Source organism: Orycteropus afer, unplaced genomic scaffold (genome assembly GCF_000298275.1).
Source record: "Orycteropus afer afer isolate SDZICR_OR568_19922 unplaced genomic scaffold, OryAfe1.0 scaffold00233, whole genome shotgun sequence".
Taxonomy (NCBI): domain Eukaryota; kingdom Metazoa; phylum Chordata; class Mammalia; order Tubulidentata; family Orycteropodidae; genus Orycteropus; species Orycteropus afer.
The window spans coordinates 2556051-2568168 of record NW_006921820.1 but is presented as its reverse complement, the minus strand read 5'-3'; the positions used below and the strand labels follow the sequence as shown (position 1 = coordinate 2568168).

General features: G+C 40.0%; 1 protein-coding gene across 1 annotated transcript in view; it reads right to left on the bottom strand.

Moving 5' to 3' along the window:
* SIN3A (SIN3 transcription regulator family member A) overlaps positions 1-5571 on the bottom strand; it is a 44686-nt gene extending 39115 nt beyond the window's left edge. The window contains exon 1 of the mRNA XM_007948940.2: positions 5383-5571. Coding sequence (XP_007947131.1) covers positions 5383-5571 — 189 coding nt within the window. The remainder of the gene's footprint in view (positions 1-5382) is intronic.
* Between the last annotated feature and the right edge of the window lie 6547 nt (positions 5572-12118).

Sequence of the window (12118 nt, the reverse complement as noted above, 5' to 3'; positions counted from 1 at the left end):
CCTTTTTTTTTTCCCAAAATGATTTTGAGTTTTGTTCCACATTGTTTTCCCTCTCTATCCAGGATCTCCTACATAGATCCCCTTCCAAGTGGTTGACAGTGGTAGCCGGGCACCATCTAGTTCTTCTGGTCTCACAGTCGTATAGGCTATAGATCGGATGGTGTACCAGTCGCTAGGACTAGTTGTTTCCATGAATTTTTGGTTTTCTTCATTCTTCTTTGCTCTGGATGAGAAGAGACCCATCGTTGCATCTAGACGGCAGCTTGCAAGCTTTTAAGATCCCGGTGGCTACTTGCCGAAGTAGGAAATGGAACAATGTTTTGTGTAGTATGTTATGCCAGTTGAGCTTGATGTCCCCTGCGACTATGGTCCTGAGCCCACAGGTTCAACTATTCAGTCCCTCTGGGTAGCTGGCTGTGACCAAGAAGTGACTACAACCTTGCCCCTTGTCTCAGCTCTACTATACACCTGGGAATAAAATGATACAAATAAACTTACATGACCATTGTCTGCCAACCCTATTTCAAAAGATTAGATAGGAACCTCAGGGGGCAGTAAATTTATGTTAATGGGTGAGGAACTCAGAAAAGAAGGGTGAGAATGGTTGCACAACTCAAAAAATGTAATCAAATGTCACTAAATGGAAGGTTGGGCAATCCTACTTCTGTAGTGATACTGCCTCGGAAACCCAAGGAGGGGTCGCTATGAGTCGGGGCCAACTCAACGGCAAATAACAACAACAACAACAAATGGTACATAAAGAAACTGTAGAATGGGTGTATGTTTTGCTGTGTGTATTCTCAACAAGAACAAAACAAATTTGTTTAAAAAAATTATAATGCTTCATAGGCCAATACTTTTATAAAATACAATAAAAATAGGTTACTAGAAAAGTGGAATTAAAGATACATAAGCCACATATTATGAGATTTCATTCATATGAAAAATCTAGAATAGGGAAATCTATAGAGAAAGAGATTAGCAGTTGCTTAAGGCTAAGGGGCTATGGAGGATGAGGGGGTGACAGCTTAAGAATACAGTTTCTTCTTGAGGTGAAGAAAATGCTCTAAAATTAACTGTGGTAATGGTGGCGTATATCTGTGAAAACACTAAAAAAATCCTTGAATTATATACTTTAAATTGGTGAATTATATGGCATATGAATTGTATCTCAATAAATTTGTTTAAAAAGTGAAAAAAAAAAAAGTCAAATACGTCCATAATTTGTATTATTACATTTCATTAGATGCAATTGCTACAAAAGTTTCTAAACACTCTCAATTTCTGTATTTATCTCATGATAGACTAATTCTCATAAATTTATAAATATCCTGAGAGGAAATAGAAACTATTTATAAATCCAAAGAATAACACAAAACTTGTTAGAACTAAAAGGAATGTTATTTGGACAATTCTAAAGGCTCTAATCTAATCTATTTCTTGCAAGAAGGGTTATTATTCTGAGCAGTTATATTCTACTAACATGTATGTGTTGAACAGGTTTTCCTAAGATTTAATTGGAGTTTGTAAATATTTGAGATGGCTGGTTTTATATGGCACATTATAGTTTCTGTAGGAATAGATTTAACTACCCTAAGTGTAGAAAACAGCTGTGACCTGTTCAGAAAATAAAAGCAATCACCAAAGGAAAACTTTCTTTCTTCTAAGTCCTAACTTTAAAGATTAGATCCATAGCAGTCCTCAGGCTGCTGCTCCAACCCCATATTAAGGTATTATACTGTTTTCAAGGGGGTCTCCTCAGGAAGAATGGCACTTAATAAATCACCATTCCCTACTTCACTTGATTGTTTCCTTAGTCCTACAAATGGAATGGATGGGTCAAAAAGTAAGTAAAGAAACTGACACTAACTGCCAAATTTCTCTCAAGAAAGATTATACCAATTTATACTCCCAGTACTGACCATATTTTTTTAAAGTCACTACCAAGTTAGGTTTAAAGAAGGTCTCTCCAGGCCAGTTAAATAATAATTATGGTTTATACCGACCTGGAACAGAATACTATGTATGCAACCCTTAAAAATAATGCAGTTACACAAACAGTACTTCATTGCCAGTGATGGCAAACATCAATCTATATGGGTGGACATATGAGTAGACTGTCTCAACAATTAGGTATGTCTATGCAGGGGGGAGTGTCTATGACCATGTATAGGGTTGGCAGACAATGTTTCTACAAGTTTATTTATATGTTCTGTAAGAATTTCCACATATATAGTAGAGCTGACAAGGGACAAGGTTGTACTCACTTCTTGGCCACAGCCAGCTACCTAGAGGGAGCAAGCAGTTGGACCTGTGGGCTTGGGACCATAGTTGTAGGGAATATCAATCTCAATTGGCATAACATACTATACAAAAACAGTGTTTCATATCTTATTTTGGCAAGTAGTGACTGGGATGTTAAAAGTTTGTAAGAGGCCATCTAGATGCAATGATGGATCTCTCCTCGTCCAGAGCAAAGAAGAATGAAAACAACCAAAAACGGATGGAAACAATTAGTCCAAGCAATTGGTACACCATGTGATCCTCAGCCTATATGTCTATAAGACCAGAACTAGATGGTGCAGCTACCACTGTCAACCACTCCAAAGGGGATCCATGTAGGAGATTCTGGATGGAGTGGGAGAACAATGTGGAACAAAACTCAAAATCATTAAAAAAAAAAAAAGAGGGACCACGTTTGCTGGTCTGTTAGAGCCTGGTGGAACCCCTGAGACTATGGGCCCCAGATGCCCTTCAGGTCTGGAATTGAACCTATTCTGGTGGCTTCCAGACAAACAAAAGACAGGCATATGAGCTGAACATTTACATTAGGCAGATACACTCCTTGGAGAGATCAATCATGGGAGAATAGAAGGGCTGTGTACGTACAGAGAGACAGCTTGGGGGGGGCAGGAGTGCATGGGAGGGAAGGACACAGGGAAGAGGCAGCTATGGGGAAGGAGTAGGAGGAGAGCTGTTGCATTGTGGGAGACTACTGTCAATGTCATAAGACAAAGTATATGTGAACTGCTGTATAAAAGATGAATTTGCACTGTATATCTTTACCCAAGTCACAGTAAAATTTTAAAACATAATAATGCAGTTACAGTTATTTAATTAAAAAAAAAAACTGGAATCTGTCCTTATATATTCAAAGGAGCCCTAATGACACAGTGTTAAGTGCTCAGCTGCTGACCAAAAGGTTAGTGGTTTGAACCCACCAGAGAAAGATGTAGCAGTTGGCTTCCATAAAGATTTCAGCCTTGGAAACCCTGTGGGGCAGTTCTACTCTGTCCTATAAGGTACAGGATCACTATGAGATGGAATCTACTAGATGGCAATGAGGAGGTATCCACATATATTCAAGCAGAAAGTTGTCCACTATATACTTGGCAATCTACTTCCATTGTGATATCACCTCAGAAACCCAAGGAGGGGTTGCTATGAGTCAGATCCAACTCAACGGCAGCAGTGAGTTTGGTTTGTGTTTGGTATATATTAAGTAAAAGAGCAAATTGCAGAACAGTGTGTATTATATGATCCAATTTGTATAAAAAGAAAAGTGTATCTAGGCAGGTAAGTAAATATATTCTTGTATCTGATAAAAAAATTTTGGATACTCGAAAAATGCATCAGTGGGAGTAGTCAGAGGAAGAAGTCATTTTATATTCTTTTCTTTCTTAAAAAACAAAACAAAACAAAACAAAACAAAACAACCCACAATGGCATATTATTTTCATAATTAAAAAAGACAATAAACATTTAGGATACCAGGCACTACACAGAGAACTAGGAGGTAGAACAGAAGCACTGAACATGCTGTCAGGCCACTAAATGGGGATGTCCCATGAAGCTGTGATCTTAAACCTCCAAACCACCAGATCCCAAGAGGTGTTTGGTTGTGCACAGGAAGCTTTAGCAACTCTTGCCCTCCCACCCCCATCATTGCTGTTGTTGTTGTTATTTGCCATCGAGTCGGACCCGGCTCATAGTGACCCCTCCTTGGGTTTCCGAGGCAGTATCAACTATGGAAGTAGATTGCCCAATCTTCCTTCCAAGGAGTGGCTGGTGGGTTTGAACCACCAGCCTTCTGGTTAGCAGTCAAGTGCCTTAGGCACTATGCTACCAGAGCTCCCTCATTGCTGTAAATATATCTATCATATAATTTTTGCCAATTCGGCTTTATGCAGGTGTACAATTTTTTGACAGCACTTATAATAATGTCAGTTGGCTGTGCAATCCTGCCCTTGATCAGTGTCATTTTTCCATTATCATAAACCAAAACTCAGTACTCCATACTCCATAAGCAGTAACCCCACCCTACTTCCCCCATCTCTCCTGCCCCTGGTTTATTAACTTTGGTCTTTTGAAAAAGAAAAACAAAAGGACAATACTTTCTTTTCCCAATTTCCATACAACAGAATGGATAGACGAAATGTGTGATCATTATTATTCGGTATGTGGAACAATAGGAATAATTACATACAATGCTGATGGGAATGTAAATTGGTACAACTCGAGAAACAATTTGGATTACCTATTAAAGTTCAGACATGGACACTCTATGATCGAGCAGTCCCTCTCCTAGATGATCAAGAAATTCTTCCTCATAGGCAGTCAAATATGCTGAGTGGTCTACAAGATAAGGGCCTTGCTCCAGAAAGAAATCAACCACTTCAATAATTAGCACTCTTCTTAATTCAGCTGCCTTTTTAAAAATTTTCATAGCAACACTCTCTTGATAAAAGAAGTAGTGCATTAATTTATATGCTGGTTCAAGCTTATCTTGTAGATTGCCACTGTGAGTAACAGTACTGCACTATGAGAAATGCCTATGAATGTCCACAGCAGCATCTTTGTAATATGAAAAAGTAACAATCAATTGTCCATCAACAGTAGAATGAATAAATATATTCATATAATTTATACCAGAGTGAAAATGACTCAATTACAGTTACACATAAAAATATAGTTAAAGGCTAGGAACAGTGAATCGAAGAAGAAAATATGTAACATTTATATAAAAGTTCAACAATATCCAAACTAAACAATAATACTGTTTAGAGATATTAAAAAAAATAGTAAAAATTAAAGAAAAGAGAATGTTAAACAAAAAGTTCCAACTGGTGGCTACCCCTGAGAAGAGGGGATGTGAAAAGGGATTAGGGAGGGATACCCAGTAAACTTCAAAGGTTATGATGACATTCTTTTTTTTTTTTTCTTAACCTGTTTAATGGGTCCACAAGTGTACATTCTATTTGTTATTTTTTCATACTTCACACATCATTTTTTAAATGTCTAATTCATTGTTTAATAAAAAAATTTTAATTGGGTGAAATCACTACCCCTCCTCCCTCATCTACCTGGTTGGCTCCAACTTACCTGATAGCTGGGTGTCACAGAGTACTGAATTCCCGTGGCTGACTGCATAGTGTCAGACACTGCTTCATACACGGGAGGAGCAGGGGCAAGTACCCGGTGCTGGTGAGGAAAAGCCTCTGTGCTGCCAGGGATCCGACGTTGCTGGGCCGCATACACCGGTGACTCCTGGTCATCCAAACGTCGCTTCATTCTGCGCTCATGCTCAGAGATGCACTACAAAACCTGCAGGAGCCAAAAACAAGGGCATCCAAATGAATTCCCACTCCAGTATATGGGTACAACTTAGGACCAGTCAGTCATCTATAAGCTTGACTCCCAGACTGAATATCTACTTTATCTTAGATACAATCAGTGGGTAGTTCAAGCATATAAACAAATACACAGTGGACAGGTTATCATAATTGAGAAAAACAAAAATTTAAATGTCAATAGTTTTAACAAATTCGATACTGCAGAGTTAAAAAATCCAATTTAAACACACACAGATCATCTTCTTTAGTCTCTAGTTTTCTCCCCAAATGCAATCCTTCCTAAAATTAATTACATATACATATGCTACTCTCAAAACTTGGTACTATAATTGTGGTCTAATTTTAAAAGCCTCAATTATTTCGACAATTAAATGGTGTGATGGAAAGAACACTGGGCCAGCATTGAGGACAAAGGCTCTAGAGACCTTAAGAAGCTATGGACATTTCATGTTCATGATCATAAGCCATTAGAGAGATGCAAATCAAAACAACAATGAGATCCATCTTGCCCCAGCACCAATAGCAAACAAAGTTCAACAAGACAGAAAATAACAAATGTGGGCGAGGATGTGGAGAGACTAGGACTCTCATACACTGCTGGTGAGACTGGTAAAATGATAAAACCGCTGTGGAAAGCAGTATGGCAATTCCTTCAAAAGTTGGAATTAGAAATACCATTTGACCTAGCAATTCCATTACTAGATATATATACTAAAGAAGTGAGAGTCAAGACAAGAAGAGAGCTATGCACACCCATGTTCACGGCAGCACTATTTACAATAGCCAAAAGATGGAAACAACCTAGGTGCCCATCAACAGAAGGGATAACCAAACTATGGTACATACATACAACGGAATAACTATGCAACCCTAAAGAATAATGGAGAATCTGCAAAACACCGCATAATGTGGATGAACCTGCAGGACATTATGCTGAGTGAAATAAGTCAATCACAGAAGGACAAATACTGTATCAGTCTGTTATTGTAAAAAGTCAAGGAAAGGTTTATATATGGAAGGAAATTTTCTTTGTTGGTTACCAGGGGTGGGAGGGGAGGGGAGGGGAGGGAACACTGCTAGATAGGTAAACAAGTGTTGATTTGGGTGAAGGGAAGGGCAATGTACCAAATGTAAATGATCAACACAGTGGCACTGAGGAAGAGGAAGACATGGAGAGGTGCATGGGAGGTACAGACAACAAAGATGAACTCTTCTGCACATACAGTACTGCATTGTCAGTGATGGCAAACACTGATACACAGGTAGAGAGATGGGTGGACAGGCTAACCTATTAGGTATATATCTATGTAGGGGGGAGTAGGCCCAGGACCATGTACAGGGTTGACAGACAATGTTTCTACAAGTGTATTTGTATGTTCTGTTAGAATTTCCATATAAAGGAAAACTGACAAAGAGACAAGGGTGTAGTCACATCTTGGCCACAGCCAGCTACCTGGAGGGAGCAAGTAGTGGGACCTGTGGGCTGGGGACCGTGGTTGTAGGGGATGTAGGGGACATCAAACTCAAATGGCATAACATATTACACAAAAACACTGTTCTAATTCCTACTCTGCTGAGTAGCAACTGGGAGCTTAAAAGCTTGCAAGCAGCTCTGTAGATGCAATGATGGGCCTTTCTTCGTCCAGAGCAAAGAATGAAGAAAACCAAAGATGCATGGAAACAATTAGTCCAAGTGACTGGTATACCATGTGATCCTCAGCCTATATGTCTTTGAGACCAGAAGAACTAGATGGCACCTGGCTACCATTGTCAACCACTCCAAGGGGAATCTATGTAAGAGATCCTGGATAGAGTGGGAGAACAATGTGGAACAAAACTCAAAATCATTAAAAAAAAGACAACCAAGTTTGCTGGTCTGATAGAGCCTGTGGAACCCCTGAGACTATGGCCCCTAGCTGCCCTTCAGATCTGGAATTGAACCTATTCCTATGGGTTCCAGCCCAACAAAAGACAGGCATACGAGCTGAATATTTACATTAGGTAGATATACTCCTCAGAGAGATCAATCATGGGAGAATAGAAGGGCTATGTATGCAAAGGGAGACAGCTTGGGGGGCAGGAGTGCAGGGCAGGGAAGGACACAGGGAAGAGCTAACTATGGGGAAGGAGTAGGAAGAATGCTGCTGCACTGTGGGAAACTGCACTCAATGTCATCATGAAGCAAAGTGTGTATGAACTGCTGTATGGAATATTAATTTGCTTTGTAAACGTTCACCCAAACCTCACACACACACACACACACACACACACACACACAAGCAAGGAGCAGCAGCTGTGGACATTTCAGTAAATCCCTCATCCCATTTGAGCTTCCCTATCCCCAACCATAAAATAAGAAGAATTGCATACATAAATTCTTAGGTTTCTTCTGGCTCTAACATAACTTAACACCAAGGAGGTTCAAGAATACCTTAGCTTAATAATCTCTCCTCTGCGGAGGACTCTCTTTCTTGAAAGACAGAAAAAGTCTAATACTTCCTATGGCCAGACATCTATTTGGGTCTTTCGAAGTTTTTCCAATGCCAGTATCATCAACATAAGCATAATACACCATTAGTTTCTTTCTTAGAATGCTCTAGCCACCCAAAGATAAAACAAGGCCAAGGCTCACCACTTCTCCAGGCACACAAAATTTCTTAAATAAGCTATCATTCTCGTGTTAAGATGAAAACTACAGGAACAATGGGAGACCTAGTAAACCACAGTCTCATCTGATTTAAGGCCTTTTTGTAAATGAAGAAAACCTTCCATTTAGTTTCTAAGTCCACCTACCCCTCCATACAAACCCTGAAAGGGAAGAAGTTCCCATAAGGACACCCCAAGGATGCTTCATCTCTTCTGCGTCCTCACCATCTTCCTCAATTTGCCTGCTGCTCTAATCCTCAACATTGAAATATGGTGTCTTGGGTCTTTCTCACATCTCACAAACCTGAGTTTGTTAAAGCTGTAGTTAGACCCAAACACAGCAGCACAACTGGTTAATTTGAAGTTCACTATTTTATTCTTATCTTTTTGTAAACCTCAAACATGTACTCTTCCTATTACTGTAACTTTAGATCAAAGCACTAAGTTTCCTAAGTTCGTGTGATAAAAAGTAACTCAGTTAACTGAAGTTGAAAACATACGGCTGACAGCTGTTTAAGGGAAACAATTTAAAATGTCTTCACTGGTTATGCTTTCCTAGTATGAAAAGCAGTGTATGTAGCTCAATATTTCTAAATTTCTCAGATATAGTAAGAGATTAGAAATATACATTTATACATGTTATTTGATACCTAAATGGTCACCAGTCAATTGACTATGACATTCAACCTCAACATGTTTTGGAATGAGGAACTGGGTCTAATAAACGGATGGAGTAAAATGTCTTAGAGCTTTTTTGGCTGCTACTTCTATGTACAACCATGACCTACAACATCGTTTGGTTTTGAGTTTTGTTAGTCTGAAACCTAGATGTTTAATTTACCGGAGATTAATCTCTGTAACCAAAAGTCAATTCAATATTCTATATATTGAAAACCACATTCATAACAGAAGACCATAGCATAAGACTATGGAAAAAAACAAAAACAAAACTAGAAAAAATAAAATACAAAACTAGACCTGGATTCTAGTCCTAATTCTGACTCTAAGCTTCATAGCCTTGGTACTGTTTCCTCATCTGCAAAAGGAGGTGATTAGACTACAATGTTGTTTCTGGGTGCCACTGAGTCAATTTTCGACTCATAGTGTGACCCCACGTGACAGAGTCGAACTGGTCCATAGCGTTGTCTAGGCTGTGATCTCTACAGGAGCAGACTGCCAGGTCTTTCTCCTATGGAGCCACTGGCATGTTCAAACTGTTAACCTTTCGGTTAGCAGCTGAATATTTACCACTGCAGCACCAGATTCCTTTAGACTACTCTACCCCCACTGCCACTGACTTGATTTGGACTACAGCAACCCTATGGGACAGAGTAGAACTGCAGGGTTTCCATGACTGTAAATCTTTAAAGAAGCTGACTGCCTAATCTTTCTCCCATGGGATGACTGGTGGGTTCGAACTACCAACCTTTTAGTTAGCAGCCGTGTTCTTAACTACTGTGTCACCAGAGCCCTTTTGACTACACAAACCAAACCAAACTCACTGCTGTGGAATCAATTTGACTCACAGCAACTCTTCTGTGGGTTTCCGAGGCGGTATCTCTACAGAAGTAGATTGCCCAATCTTTCTTCTGAGGAGTGGCTGGTGGGTTTGAACCACCAGCCTTCTGGTTAGCAGTCAAATGCCTTAGGCACTACGCCACCAGAGCTCCCTCTTTTGACTACAGTGACTTCTAAATGTTGGTTTATGGACAAATCCATAGGAAAATAAGAAAAATAAAGGGAGTAGTATTTTTCAGATGGCAAGTATTAAATACTTTATTCTGAGATCATGCCCTTTTTGCCCATTAAAGCATCACTTCTTTTATAAAATGATTGAGATTTCATAAAGTTTTTAACTTCAGTTTGTCTCCAGAGTTTGCCTTCCAGACTACTTCTATGACACTGAAGATGCTACCCAGTGTCTGTGCTATTTCTGAATTATACTTTACTTCTTTAACAATCATCACCTATAATTCTATTTCCTGAATGTCTCTCAACTTAACTGGTCCCTCTTATAAAAAATGGTGGTGTGGTGGGGACATGTGACTTTTCCTATCTCTGGGAGGGGAAGACAGAGAATTAATACCAACAGGCCAAGGCTGACTCCTTTGAGGCAGAGGTCAAATATACCTCTTCTCTTCATTTTTTTTTCTTCCCCACCAAATAAGACTCCAGCCATCCTTTCCATGGCATGCACTCTACTCCTAGCTCTTTCTTGGTGGTAGTGAGGTCCCTACTTTCTACCTCTGGGATTGCTCATTTTAAGCTTTGTTGTTGTTGTTGTTATGTGCCGTTGAGTCGGCCCCGACTCATAGCAACCCCTCCTTGGGTTTCCGAGGCAGTATCACTACGGAAGTAGGATTGCCCAACCTTCCTTCCGAGGAGTGGCTGGTGGGTTTGAACCGCCAGCCGTCTGGTTAGCAGGCAAGTGTCTTAGCCACTATGCTATTTTAAGCCTAGCAGGATGTAAAACTGACCCCCCTTGTTAGAGTTCCATATACTTTATTATCATGGTTCCACCCCCAGGGGGTCCCATGCAACTATTTGTATGGTCCCACCCCCACAAGAGTGCTTACTGCATTATCAACAAGTTGTCCAATCCTCTAGGTGTGCCACAAACACCTTATATGCATATTGTTGCTAAGTGCCATTGAGTTGGTTCCAACTCACCATGACCCTATGTATAAAAGTATGAAATACTGCCCAGTCCTGCCCCATCCTCACAATCGTTGCATGTTTGAGCCCACTCTTGCAATCACTGTGTTGCTCCATCTTGTTGAGGGTCCTCTTCTTTTTCACTGACCTTATACTTTACCAAGCACGATGCCTTTCTCCAGGGATTTGTCCCTTCTGACAACATGTTCAAAGTACGTGAGACAAAGTCTCACCATTCTTGCTTCTAAGAAACATACTGGCTGCATTTCTTCCATGACAAATTTGTGCATACTGGCATTCCATGGTCTACTCAATGTTCTTCGCCAACACCATAATTCAGATGCATCAATTCTTCTCGAGTCTTCTTTATTCATTGTCCAGCTTTTATGTGGATATGAGGTGAACGAAAATACTATGGCTTGGGTGAGGTGCACCACAGTTCTCAAAGTGACATCTTTGGTTTTTTTAACACATTAAAAAAGGTCTTTTGCAGCAGCTTTGCCCAACGCAATATGTCATTTGATTTCTTGACTGCTGCTTCCATGGGCATTGATTGTAGATCCAAATAAAATGGAATCCTAGACAACTTCAATATTTTCCCTGTTTATCATAATGTTCCTTATTGGTCCAGTTGTAAGGCTTTTGTTTTCCTTATATTGAGGTATAATCCATACCAAAGGCTGTATGTAGTTTTTGATTTTCATCAGTTAAGTGTTTCAATTACTGTTTGCTTTCAGCAGAGTCCCACTCAATCATTTGGTGGGAGTTACAAGAGCATGGCTAGGAAGGCTATGTAAGAGCAATCCACTGCACCACAGTCTCTATTCATAATGTTGTTCCCTAATTTCAGGCCCTTAAGGAACTCTGGTAGCATAGTGCCTAAGGCATTTGACTGCTAACCAGAAGGTTGGGAGTTCAAACCTATCAGCCACTCTATAGAAGGAAGACTAGGCAATCTACTTCCATATAAGATTTACCGCCTCAGAAACCCAGTGAGGGTCACGAGTCAGAATGGACTAGATTTTTTTTTTTTTTAATTTCAAGCCCTTGTTGTTGTTGTTGTTAAGTGCCGTCAAGTCGTTTCCGACTCATAGCAACCCCATGCACAGCAGAACGAAACACTGCCCGATCCCGCACCAGCCCCACAATCCCTGCTATACTCGAGCCCATCATCGCAGCCACTG